Here is a 13,955-nt window from a genome sequence, read left to right as displayed (position 1 = left end):
TTTGTAGCAGTTTTTATGTGTTATTTTACTTCAAATTCTTACAATTACTTTTGTTCACGAATATTATTTTTTATTAACAATCGATCGGTAATACATCCCCACTCCAGCTTGAATGGCAGGCGTCCCGGTTGTTCGTTCCCCCAACTAGAGGTCTCAGATCAGTGTGAGACCCAGGCGAGAGAAGAACCAACTATAAGGTGGGGAGCGAGGCGCGAGGCAGTTCAGCGGAGACCACCCGACCACAAGACCATCATCTCCTTTATTGACATCGCGGTACCATCATGGTGGTGGTGAGCATCGCTGACGATACGCCCAACAGCGGGACGGGGGGTGGTACTGCTACCCCCGCGGTCAACAACAACGGCCAGGAGAAGGAAACAACCCAAGGAAGCGGAGGAGGCGGCAACAAGGGCCAGACCACCAAGCCCTATTTAGGTGCGTCGGCCATTTTATTTTATTGTTAATACAAAATAGAAAATGCAAAAATACTCGCTTTCCGCATTTTTAGTTTCCAATTTATTCAAAATACCGGTAGTATATAAATAAAATAAAAGACGCAATCACTGCACACGAAAAGTTACATATATCCCCTCCCACTTCTTCTTAATGATTAGGCAAGTCCCGCAACGCATTTTATAACCACCCCTCCTCCTTTGCTGCTTTTATTTTCATTTCAGCTTTTTTTTTTTACAGCTTTAAAAGTAACCGGAACAGTCAAGTGGTTCAATGTGAAGAGTGGATATGGATTTATTAACAGGTAAACAATTAATTATTAATTATAAGGAAGTATAATAAGGTCGTTTATCGGATCTTTTTGTTAATAAAAATTAAGTTAAGAAAACTAATAATTTCGTAAAGGATGTTATAAAGTAAGTGGATTCCACAAAGTATTGGGATTAGATTTGGCGGTATGGTAGTAGAGACGCAATAAAATAATGGCGTGTATCGTAATCAATAATAGTACCCGACTCTCGATACTTTCAAGTTAGCTTTAAAAAAATTATTAGAACGAATAAAATTTTTATTATTTATTAGAAATTGAAAGAATCTGTAGTCAATTCTGTTTTATCAAATAAAGTTAACAGTTCAGAAAGAGATCTGATCCCCTCTTTGTGGGCAGCTGCACACATTTCATCATTGCGTTGTTTCAACCTATTGGCTAAGAGTCATGTTTATTTATTTTTTATTTTTTTAGCTAAAACGCAAAAACCTTTTCATTTGCTATCCTGATAATTGGCCTTATTAACGAATAACATGAAAAATGAAATTTAAGTTTTTCCCCTTTTTTATTTTGTTTTTTTAATTTAGGAAGGACACCGGAGAAGATGTTTTCGTCCACCAGGTATTTTATTTTATTTTTTTTTCTTTTTAAATTATAAAATTTTGTTGTTTAAATTAAAATTGGACGAAAGTGGGTATCGGAATCTGTGTTAGATTTGGTTATTAATAAATTTGCGGTTTGCAGTATGTGTTCACACACGCTTGTTGGTCTAAAAATAAATTATTTGGGGTCACTGTAGTGCAAGCCGTGGGGACTATATTGCCCTCATTAACCCTGAAATGTTAGCTTTATAAACTCTTTTTAATCATATTCTATGATAATTTCAAGCTTATTCAAAATTGACTCGGAATTCGTGCTAATTAATTTAAAACTTACCTTTTTAAAAATAGAAATATTTCTTAGTATAGGTATTTCAAGTGTAATTATGTGTAAATGTCGTTTTTGAAACTAACAGTTTTAATTCTGGATACAAAAATTGCCCATATATTTTAAACATGTAAGATTTAGAAAACTAATTTTTCGCACCAAATGAAATTAATCAATTCCAGTGCTTGTTTCAAAAATATTAGGTAAGTGTACAGTTAGCTTGTTGTTTATGTATTGCTTAGCAGCTTAAGTCTCATAAAGGCTTTATTGATCGCAAATATATCTAATTGCAGTACTATTTTTCAAAACAACGCGGTTCAAAAATATTTGTTTACATCTCTGATATTAATTTTAAATAAACTTTGGTTGAAGGAAAAAAAAAAAAAACTTTTCTTTAAATATTTAGCTGAATCCTCCTACATTTCTGCAATGTTTTTCATTTGGTTTGTATCCATAATTCAAGTATCAACTGTATGTTACAAATGTACTCATGGACGAGTGAAACTCGTGATGATGCCTTTCCTTAGTTTCATAGTCAGTATTTATTTCCTTATCTACATGTATGTTCCCTAGCCCAAGTATCCCCCAGCAGATTTCCTGCACTATTTTTTGCAGTAGTTAAAATTGGAAACAGTTACATTAACTATAAATTATCTGGTCCCGCTGCTGCCCTTCTACAGTTAATAACATTGTCCAGAGAGGAGAAAACCACTGAAAAATACAAAAACAAAATTCTTAGGATTGTTTTATGTTCTTTCTGCAGAATATATAGTTATAATAATTAATGCAACGAAATTGCTCGGACAATTATAATAAACTGTTCCTTATTCAATAAATGACCTCTTAGCAACCTGAGAAATTAAAATAACTATAAAGCAAAAAAAGAAAAAGAATAACTTAATATGTGGTTAGGTCCGCAGTGTTGGATAATATCGCTGATTTTACCGGCCGTAGCACGCATGACCGCTTTCGGGTTTCTATCCATTTCAAAGGTTAATTAAGGAACGTCCGAAGTCGGTCAGGAATATAAAAAACATAGCGCGCTACGATAGATAAAATCAGCGCAAAAAAAAAAACGGAGTAAATATTATTAAATTTGCAAAATTGATGTGATTCGTAAAGATGCAGTACAAATTGATGTATTTTGTGTAAGTAAGAAAGAACCTTGAATTAGTCTCGTGCTGGTTTGTTTGGAACTTTGGAATAAGGTTTTTACACTACGCTTTTCAAATATTTCCATTCCAAGAAATAACTATTTTCGAGTATAATATTTTTAAACTTCAATAAATCAGTTGTAAGAGTGCAAAAAAAAAAATGTGTTTTTTATATATCTTGTAAAATCTTGTTTACTATAAACTAAAATATTAGTTGTACTGCATCACCACGTGATATGGGTACTCTTGCGCGTCGACCTTGAGGTCGTTTAACTTTCTGGTAAATATACATACATCTATTAGACATAGTCAATAGCTATTCTTTGCCAAGGAAAACTGGATGGTAGCCATATTTATTATTTGGTATTACAGTTCTAAATACTAAATCCTAATTTTTATTCAAACCTGAAGTGGCAGGTAAAGATGAGTACCTTAGAACTATTTTTCAAGTTTTGAGATTTTAAATGTATTAGAATTTATTAAGCATAAAACTTTATGACGCATTTCGCTAAGTAGTTTGGATTTTGGTTCACGCAAAAATGTACTAAGAAATATTTAATGTATTTTAAAAGGCCCAGAGGTTAATCTCTTCGGGGATGAGGTAATGTGCTCAAGGACTACGAAGGTAATATTGATTTTAGCAAGCTAGTCTGAAAGTTGGTAACACTGTTCCAATTTACTACTCGTAATCGTAGGCGAGACAGCTGTTGTTTGATAGAACTAAGTGAACCTTCGGGAGTTTTAAGTTTTATTTTTAATGAATAAGGAAAGTTAATTCCTTAATGTGAATAATTATAATTTAATTTCAAAATTGGTAATGAGCTTTTATTTGTAGTAAAATTTATCTTGTACTTTATATTGATCATTTTTCTCTTCATATATTCCTTGTTTATTATAATAATTATAAAATTTCAGTCGGCAATAATAAAAAACAACCCAAAAAAAGCGGTCAGATCAGTTGGGGATGGAGAAACTGTTGAATTTGACGTAGTCGCCGGCGAAAAAGGCAACGAGGCTGCAAACGTTACAGGTGAAAACGGAGCTGCAGTAAAAGGTAGTCCTTACGCCGCTGACAAAAGGCGTGGTTTCAGACAGTGGTATTTGAGATCTGGTCCACCTAGACAAGGCGGCAACAGAGGTAAACTTCCTTTTTTTTTTTAACAATTTAAAGAAAATATAAAATGTCAAATGGGAGAGTTATAGTCAATAAGCGTGTGAAAAAGAGCTGAAACAAGAATTGTTGTTTGGGTCCCAAACAAAAAAAAATCATAATTTTTACAATCGATAAATTACTTTTTTGTTGTATTTATAACTTTTTAGAGTGATATAGTCAACAATGCGTCAGCTAAATGGGTACCAGATTCATTTATTAAATCAGTTTATTTTAGAATAGAGCAGAGTAATTTGCAGTACCACAGTATATTCTTAAGTTTTCTCTCCGCGTCGATTACTGTGATTATATTCTTTTTGGAGAGCGGAAATTATTGTTATTATGCTAAATCTGGATATCCTGATTTTTCTGTGATTTTTTTTAGAAGATAGCAAATACGTCAACAATAATTATTTATTCCTTTTTAAAATGTCTCTTTAGTTGTGATTTTACTTTCTTTTTTGAACGTTTTGAATAGTGTAATACCAATCAATAATCTATTAAAATCGTTTAGAGTATTTTTTTCGGCCAAATTTAATAGTAATATTTTTCACAGGCGCAAATGACCATCAAAGCCGATGCGAATAAAAAGACACTAAAAAAAAAGCGTTTCTTCTAAGACAGATTTATTATAATTAATTTAAAACGCGTCAACGTCAATTTTGAAGTCATTGGCGTCGGAACCTTTTTCAGTTCACTGCTGGACTCTGGGCAGTTTTCCCTTGTTACAGATATAAGAAACTCATCGGAAGTGCAGTTAGTTAGAACCCGGAATCTCTGCGTGGGAATCCGGAAGGGAAACGTTAGCACCGAGCTAATCCCTTCCCTTATTTAATCAGTGAGTTCTTCCATTCAAAAAAACATCTCTTCGTTGAATTGAAAGCTGATAATTTGTTAAGGGGCCTCTAGTAGATCCGAAATCAGGAAATCGGATATTCTTTATTGAGTTGGAGGCAGTTGGTTTTTACCTCAATATATTTAATGAAAAATTGCTCTAACGATTTTCTATAATGTAAGAAGTATATATGTAAAAATGTTATTTTTCATGTTAGTAGACGTTTCAACCATTAATATTTCCCCAAAAAAGGGTTGTCCATACAAATGTACAGATCTACCGCCAATATAATTAAAGGGACGTAAAAAGCAAGACTAGAATTCCATATTTTTAGAAAATAGGTATTAAAAGGACAACGTGTTAAGAATCAAGCTTTCAAAGTTTGTATACTAAAATGGTCAGCGATTACCTGACAAAAAAAATATTTTTTTTCAGAAATAGTTGGTTTGGGAGGAATTCTGAAGAAACTGGAGTAGGATTATTTGAAATTTCAATCAGGGATTGGCACAATAGGGAAAAAATAATTAAAAATCATAAATTGTTGAACTTATAAAATGAAAGAAGTAATTAATTTGAACCGTGATATATTAATGCAGCACTAGCCCCGCTTTAATTTGATTAAGTATGGATGGCTCAATATTGATTAATTGGTTCAATATAGATTTTGACAAGTTTGCAGGAATAATTTTGCTACTAAGTATAAATCTAGGTCGGAAGTGGATACTCAAGTTCCCAAGTTTCTGTTAATTTCCGAGTGTCACGATGGAATAGCAAAGACTAGTTTTCAGAGTTTTTTTTTTTTTAATTCTAAGAAGCTGGAAGCGTGGATATGAGAATGCATTAAGTTATAGTGAAGTAATGATTAGATTATTGCATTTAAATTTTTCATAGTCTTTTTGAGCTTCTTCATTTTTCAGTCGAGTTCAACAAGAACAATGTACTACATGTTTTGAGATTTTTGTTAATAAGAAAGTATATTTCCTAAATTTATGACGGAATCTTGAACATAACCGTAAATAAGATTTTGTAGCTGTCCTCTTTAAAAATAAAAAATAAAAAAAATATACAGGAGGCCAGTCTGGTTCAGCACATGCGAATGCTGATGGAGCGGAAGGAAATGAAGGAGGTGCTGGAGGTGCAGAGAACAAACCGAGACGTTATAGAAACCGGCGATTCGTCAGTCGTGGCGGTGGCGGGGGGTACTTCCAAAGAAGAAACAACCAGGTTAGTTGAGCTATTCTCCTTATATCTTACTTTTATTATTATTACGAAATTTTAGGTTATCGTAGAGATTTAATCCACCTAAATATTAGTTATCGATACTTAAATTACTTTATAAATTATACGAAATTGCTTCGAAAAATAAGAAATAGTTTTTTAAATTTTAAAATAGAATATTTCAAGTTGGTATTTTGTCTGACCACATTTAAAAAGAAATATATTCCTGTTCATGAAATAATGCCATCTCCGAAATAGAATCCCTGTGAAAATGCACTGGAATTCATAGCCCTTAGTGGTGAAGGTTCTTCTACCAGGTAGTTTTTCAGAAGCTGGAAAAATCTGATAGTGATAGATCTGGGAGTATAATGAAAGGGTGAACTTTCATCTCCAATTCGTTCAATTTTTTGATGGTGATTTTTGAAATTGGTGGTGAGCCGGTATATGCTACAGGAAAAAAGAGAAAAATCCGTTATTTACTTACGCCGGCTGTTGTTGGCGCAATTTCCGGTACATTTAGTCGATTCTTAACGATACCTCCTCTACTTTGATAGTTTCTTCTCAGTTGGTTCAGCTTCCACGTTGATCTAAAAGCATCATCGTCTTCGGTCACCCGATACATAGGTCACTTTCAAAGTTAATCTCTCCTCTTCGAAACGGAATGTTCATTTCTGGAAGCATACTATTGATGCTTGATTAATTTTTTGAAGTGTCTCAGCAACGCTTGGTCCCATTTTGAACTTCTACAAAGAAAATCGTCCGGAATTGCTTCTTTACATTTCGCAATGAAAAAATATAATCGCAACAAAGTTTAAGTAAACAACAGTGGTCCCCACCCGAAAAAGTTTTGGAAAGTACACCAACCGCAACGTGCAAAACATATTGTTAATAAGCGGGATACCTCTATTAAGTTAGTTATTTATGGTGCTAAGTATTATTTTGAAATAGTTTGATTTAAGAGAATTTTAAACTTATTAATAATTTATCGATATAATTCTTTGAATATAATAACTCCTTATTATTTTAAACTTGTATTTTTCATCTTTGTAATATAAGACATACCTATATACCGACACTTGCCTCCCCCTATTAGGCTGCCAAGAATGGAGACAAGGCTGGAGGAAAGCAATCAGATGGTGGAGAAGGCGGCGGTGGGGATGAGGGAAATGAAGGTAGTGTAGGGCCGGAGAGTAGATCCCGAGGTGACGGAGGTAATCGACGTTATCTTAACTATCAAGGCAACAGGAGCCATGTTTTCTCCAATAAACAGCCTAGACTTCGAGGAGGCAACCATCAGGGACGGGTACGTAACTTGATCTTGTTAACAATATACTACAGTGAAATAGCCGAGCGGCTAGAGTTGCTGGCCGCAAAGCTAAGATGTATTGTGGTACTGGGTACGAGTCCCGGACTTTGCCTTAGATTTTATTTAATGGTACATTAAAAGAGTTCATTGAAGTATGTGTTCTGTTCACGTCACCTGAAATTAGGTGGAGGTAAAGCTCGCCTGAAATAATCGGCTGCTTCAATAAACAGCGGTTATGATAATCAGTTGACTGTTTAGTTAACGCCATGCCATCAGTTCTCGAATTTTGCCTGTTTGCAATGCTTAGAGACATATTGGTTTTAAATGAAACTCCAACTTCCAAAGTGTAGAAGATGGCGGTGAACAGGGGGCCTCCGATGACAGATTGCGTTATTTAAGAATTAAAAAGATATTTTGTACATTAATTTGTTTATACAAGACTAAATTTGTTTTTAAAAAATTTTAAATTTGGACCAAATCTCCAAATAGAGGATTCCATTTTCTTTTCGGTTTCTCTATTCTTTTTTAATTCAAAAAGTTGTAAATCTTTCTGACAATTTAATAGTTTTAGGTTAAATTATTACAATAAAGAAATCGGTTCAGAATCTAAATCTTCCTGTTTGTATAGATCACGATTGTGTTGGGCATTCAGTGAAACAAGCCTTGCTCTCATCTCTGGCTTTTACATCCAGACCTTTCTCTAACCTTCCAGCATCCTAACCCTTGACGACACTTCATTCCTTGGTCCTGGTACTCCACAAAGTACGGTATATGAGCTTTCCTTTATGTTGGAAATGATCTCTCCAATTTCTCCTCTCTATTATTTCTAAATTATAAAGAAATCTTAAGTATAGACGAACCTCGTGCCTTTCCTCAGGGAAGTTGTTTTCTAAATACCTTCAGTCGATCAACAACCTCCGGTTAACTTGTCTTTATTCACTTCTGCTGGTCCTTTATTGTTAAAGCTCTCTGATCCAATCAATGATGCAATTTTGCTATTTTCTTTTGTCCATTAAATCAGAAAAGTCCGAATGTACTTCTAAGGACTTTTCTTTCCAAATAGTCAATTCTTTTGCTTTTTTAGGAGGCTTTATCAACAATTTTGAAGAAGGAATTTTAAGTCTGCCCACTTTTGCTTTTTTTTTCCCGCATTTCATTCATTTTGGAAACAAATATGCTCAAATATTTAACTTGAATACAGTAAACTTGCAGGAAAAATATCAAAATTTCCCATTTCCCTAATCCTTCCGCTGGATCCTCTTTAACATCTCCATTTATGTACACTATCTTTTCATAATTTATTTGCATATCTAATTTTACCCTTGTCAGCACGGCACTGAAACGTCGCTATGTTATTAGTACCTCATCTGCACAAATCAGATTTACTTTGCTAATCTTTTATGTATCATCCCATTAGGTTTTCTGTTCGTACAGCAAACATTGGATATTCAAGGGCTAGATTAAGAGAATACAAAAAAAAATAATACCGGCTTACTTTGGCTTTTTAATTTGACTTAAATCTTCTCAGCTCCGACAGGAATTAAACCCTAACCGCTCGCACTAAAAGCGATACATATCTTTGCTCACATAAGTTTCTACACTCTTTATCCACTTATTGTGAAAAAAAAAAAAACATTTAAAATTTATTAGAAGTGATCCTGATTTCTTCTATTTTGATTCTAGTCAGGAGGAGAACAAGGTGGAATAAAGGATGGAGAAGTAGGTGGAGAAGGTGGCGGTGAACAAAGAGGCGGAGGTCGTGGCCCCAGGGGCGGCCGTGGAGGCAGAATTAGACCCAGATATAGGAGACCTCAGTATAGCAAGGTACTCTCTTTTACATAATTTATTCATTGGCAAAAAACTAAACAAAAAACCTTGGATCTGTTTAATAAATCCATAAAAATTTATTCTCCATTATATTAAAATGATCACAATAGCACTTATAATAAAAGCTTACCCATTGATGTACAATATGTTGAAGTGGGAAGAGGATTTCTAAGTCAGGAGTAGTGTCTCAATATTCTCCATGTACGCATAGGGGGTACAGGGTGTAACGAGCCATATTTACTTTCTCTTATACTTAAAGAAGTAGTTGTGTCAAATTTATTGAGTTTTAAGCGGAAATAACGAGATTTGAGATTTCCTGACTCCATAGAAGAAAACTAAAGTCTTTAGTTCCTTAAATTTAGAGGCAAAAAGGAAACTTTTCAGCCGAAATACCACTTAACTGAATGCATTTTTTTAATGTCCTTCATGATGGTTCCTAATTAGATTATATTTTTTCAAACTACATATTTACTTTAAACATAGGTATTTACACTTTGGGGATATGCATTGTAGAGGAGTTTTTGTGGTGATAATCCTCCCTCTAAGTTGTCAATCCTATATGATGTATGTTAGGTTACAAAGTTATTAATAAGTTTTGAAATTTGAAATTAGTTTGAATGGCTCATTATAAATATTTTCTCATATCTCAATTTGAAATTCGCTTAGTTAGAGGGACGCTTTGCTATCTTAAATTTATATTGTGCTTTTTTGGTCGGAGCATCTAAGGAAAGTCGTCTATTCTTTAGATAAGTCCTGATTCTGCCTGCAGTCATTGGTTGAATGCCAAAAGGGTTTGTGAGAAGGCTAAGAAAGATTCCCTGCTGAACTCTTTTTCCATAGAATCCCTTTCAGTGGCGGGAAAGTAAATGCGGTATCTCCATTCTGAAATTTAGTGGTGTTCAGTCTTTTCTTTTTTCCTCCTACCTTGATAACCATAGGCTTTTGTAAGTGGTGCTAATAAATTATTTCATTTTTTTCAGGAAGCACCTCAGCAGGCAGTGGTAAATACTACAGATGAGAGTACAGCTTAGAAATTATTTCTATCTTGGTTTTTCTTTTTTTTTAATTACATTTAATTTTTAATAACAGCAAACAACAACCACAGCAAGCGACTAAGAAAAAATCTTAATTCTTAATTTCTAGCCTATTTTATTTATATGTTCTCTTTATTTTTTTCATTTTGGTACTTCTTCATTGCGCCATTTTCACAGTTGCAATTTTAGAATTGTTACGGTCATGTTTCTTATGCACTCGAGCAAAACATTTAAAAAATGGAAAATAAAAACAATCGTGTTTTTTCAAAAGCTTCTTGTTGTTTTTACTGTTTCTAAAAAATGAGAAAGTGTTTTAGAAGGCGGATATAAGTAGCGGAAATATAATTCGTACAAGAGATTTCATAATTTAAGAAAAAAAAATTATATAAAACAAAATCGCTGAAATGGCAAAAACCTCCTCCAGTTTTTTTGTAAATTGTAAAATGATGAGTTGGATTTGATTGATTGTTAAATAGTTTCGAAATGATCCGTTTATCACAATCCTGAATTAATTTAATTAGATATATATATATTTTGTAATGAATGGTTGTAGAAAATAATATATAAGGTGTGCTTTTTATGTGATAGGTTTTGCATCATAAAGCGAAAAGCTCATTTATAAGTGGAACAACAATTCGGAAGTACGCAATATTCCAATCTCTTGCTTTTCTTTTGGTTTCAGCAACCGACTTTATCACTCTTGAAGCTCCGTACATAGCTTATAACTGCTCTTAAGATTTTCTCTACCTAGTGCGCAGTGTCCATTGGTGGAGATTGTTTTCTTTAATAATACTACACTGTCCCTGTAAGGTTCTAGACGCAAAAAACTTCATTTGTTATTAAACTTGAAATTAACAAAATAAATAAATAAAAGTCAGTTAAAACGCACTTCTGCCTTAAATTAAAAGTTTATTCGGCATTGCCGACAAACTTCCGAGTTTCTAAAGATATAAATTTATACTCATAAATGGAACAGCTTTCTGTTCCTATCTATCGGTTTTTGTTCGGAAATATGAAGTGACGAAAACCAACCGCTGCTTGAAAATGGTTGACTTCTTCAGGGACACTTCCTACTATTTGTTAGTGAATTATTTATTTTATTTGACAAAAGGAGGAATTTGATACACTACTTGGCCTTGGGAGAGAATCCCGGCCCCGTCATCCAGCAGGTGTTCTGTCTTAAGTGTAGTTTGTGTGTGTGTGTGTGTGTGTGTGTGTTATGAATGATTTTATGTTGATTGATCTGCACATAAGAGTAAGAGAACGCACACGTTTCCCGTCCTGTGAGATTCCACTGTTTCTACGCGGGCTAAATCAATATAATTCGTCTTGGTCAGCAGTCTCTTTTCTTTAGAGTATTACTTATGTATATTTAATATGTTGGCCTTGAACGATCGAAGACAAGTAACCTGAAAATAACCCATTTCTTTATTTCGTAACTTCATTGACAGGAAGGATAAACAGTAAATCCGATTTGGATCCTAACCAACTTCCGTATAAGTAAATAGCTTTCATAAAAGCGGCTGATTTCAGTAGCTGTTGTTAATCATCAGTTACGAAAAATGAAACACTTTTTTTTTACAAGCACTCACGATGTCTCACATCAAATTTTCATTGCACATAAAAATAAAAACTCAAGATTTTCTTCTTATGATAAAAGAATGTGGAAAAGTGTTTTTTCCTATTTTTCCTTTTTAATTATTAAACCTCGTATAATTATTTAAGTGCTTGCCTTAATAAGATACAAATTTTTGTTGTACAGCGTTTACCGCTGAGGAAACACCTCCGGGAAAATCGAGTGTTTTTCCGCTGAATTCGTGGAATTTTTCGTGGCTTTAAATAAACTATTATCGCATGTTGTTCTTTTTTAATAATTAGTGTCGTCTTCTGTATTTACAAAAAAAAGAAGAAAAAAAATATAAAAAAAAAATTGTAGATGCTTAGAGAATTTTTAGATGACGCTAATTTACTTGTAGTCGCATAATAAGGGCTTTAATGAGTACAAAAGTTTATTTTTCTTTTAAAATTAATTAGCAATTTTATTAATATAATTTATTAAAAAAAAAAAAAACTTAAAAAAAGCTAAAACAAAAAAACTAAACTTAGTTTGTAGCTCGTGAAATGTTTTTTTAATAAGATTTTTTAAATTAATTTACAAGTTAGTAGTGGCAGATGTTTTGTGTAGATCCACCCACCCAGTGAGATATCGTATCATTTCGTAACTTCGCATTTTATTTTCTATTTATTTTATTTGTTTGAACTTTTCGATCTCAAAAGTCAGAGTTGTGGTTATTTTTAATTATTTAATATTTTCCGGAGGAGGGTTTTGTTTTCATTTCTTCTTATTGTTCTTTAATCAAAATGAAATCACATCACTTGATAATTAAAACAAAAAAAATACGAGAGAAAAAAAAAACTAAAGTTATTCTTTAGTTGCAATTTTTCATTTACCCTCACTGTTGTAAGGGATTTTTTTTTTCTTTTTTTAAGTTTATATTCTGTGTGCTTTTGTTTTCCTTAGGAAAGAGTTATAACTACATTAAGGCAGAGTAAATCGCGTGTGTTTAATACAAAACTTAGTTAAATGGAAAAAACATTCTTGTTTGGATTATGGTAAAAATTGCCTCACAATTCGTATTTTATAATATTAAATTTTAGTTTTGTTGTAATGTTTCAGACATCAAAAAAGAATCGGGCGGGTGTTTCTTTTGAATTTAACAAAATTTTGATAAGTCCTGCGATTTCTATGTAATGTAATAATAGAAAGTAATTTTACTTTTTCTACCAATTATTTTTGTCTCAAGAAAGTTTTACTTTAAAAAACAAAAGAAAAAAAAAAGAGTAATACAAATAAGTTTTGTTTTTTAATTAATTTAAAACAAAAACAACGTAATCCAGAAAGAGTAAAATTGAATTGGACATACAAGTAACCTCGTATTTGAAGAAAGAGTTGAAGCCAAGTTATTTTTTCATTTGTGTAACTCTTTTTTTTCTAATTTAGTTCCCTTATTTCTTTTTAGAATAACATTTAATATTTTAAAAAAATAAAGTAATAAAAGTGCATGAATTTCTTTTTAAAATTCTTCCTAGGTCGATTGCGCGCCGCGATTGATTGGTTAAATAATGAAATTAAAAAAAAAGAAAGCACGGACCAAATCAATCTTGATTTAATATGATATAATGAAAAAATACGTGCTTTTGTGTAAAGTAACCTTTTAAATTTTGTTTACTTTTTTTTTAATTGAAAAGGTTATTTTATCTCTTCTGTTTTAAGTAATATTCACTAAGAAAGAAAAAAAAAAGTAACAAAACTTGAAAAAGCTCGACCTCGGGAGAAAGAATAATTATATAAAAAAAAAAAAAATTGTCTTCACGTAATTTAAAAGAAATAAGTATGAATGAAATTCAAGTGTGAGCAAGGGTTTTTTAACTTAACCTTTTTTGAAAGAAAGAATATAAAAAGTAGTATACTTGTTTTTTCTCATTTTATTTGTCGAAACGGTTTTGTTGCCATCTTAATGCAGGTGTACGTTAAAAAATATTTTCGTGAATAATTAAAAAAAAAGTAAAGAAAATTTAAAACATCCTTAATTAACCCCTCCCCCCAAATAAGTCATTAATAAACGCTGCTCTGCTGCCTTCCGTGAATAAAAAAATATCAATATTGGCATGGTCCACTTTAATTTAAAAAAAAATTAAATGGTTAACACACTTTAAAAAAAAAAAAGTCGAAGATTAGCCCATCTAAAGAATTTAGCGCGCCCCTGGTGTCCGTTGAAGACA

General features: G+C 32.5%; 1 protein-coding gene across 2 annotated transcripts; it reads left to right on the top strand.

Annotated features, from left to right (window-relative positions):
• Positions 1-138: 138 nt before the first annotated feature.
• yps (Y-box binding protein ypsilon schachtel) lies at positions 139-13,899 on the top strand. 2 transcript variants are annotated; one of them, XM_074117689.1, is made up of 8 exons: positions 140-435; positions 694-757; positions 1,309-1,342; positions 3,718-3,940; positions 5,857-6,011; positions 7,099-7,308; positions 8,995-9,135; positions 10,119-13,899. In XM_074117689.1, the coding sequence occupies exons 1-8, from the start codon at positions 282-284 to the stop codon at positions 10,167-10,169; spliced, it is 1,032 nt and encodes a 343-aa protein (XP_073973790.1). In that variant the 5' UTR covers positions 140-281; the 3' UTR covers positions 10,170-13,899. The 2 variants fall into 2 exon arrangements, with proteins under 2 accessions (XP_073973791.1, XP_073973790.1); XM_074117690.1 differs by lacking the exon at positions 7,099-7,308 and having other exon boundaries at positions 139-435.
• Positions 13,900-13,955: the final 56 nt, after the last annotated feature.

This window comes from Rhodnius prolixus, unplaced genomic scaffold (assembly GCF_049639745.1).
Source record: "Rhodnius prolixus isolate KJV_2025 unplaced genomic scaffold, Rpr scaffold_2, whole genome shotgun sequence".
Taxonomy (NCBI): Eukaryota; Metazoa; Arthropoda; class Insecta; order Hemiptera; family Reduviidae; genus Rhodnius; species Rhodnius prolixus.
The sequence above is the reverse complement of the archived record's forward strand: the minus strand, read 5'-3'. Positions and strand labels throughout refer to the sequence as shown.

What these genes read in the sequence shown, in the direction of transcription:
- yps (XM_074117689.1), top strand. Translation starts at nt 282, where the DNA reads ATGGTGGTGGTGAGCATCGCTGACGATACGCCCAACAGCGGGACGGGG. An exon ending in GACCACCAAGCCCTATTTAG is followed by an intron (nt 436 to 693) that starts GTGCGTCGGCCA and finishes TTTTTTTTACAG; the next exon opens with CTTTAAAAGTAACCGGAACA. An exon ending in TCCAAAGAAGAAACAACCAG is followed by an intron (nt 6,012 to 7,098) that starts GTTAGTTGAGCT and finishes TCCCCCTATTAG; the next exon opens with GCTGCCAAGAATGGAGACAA.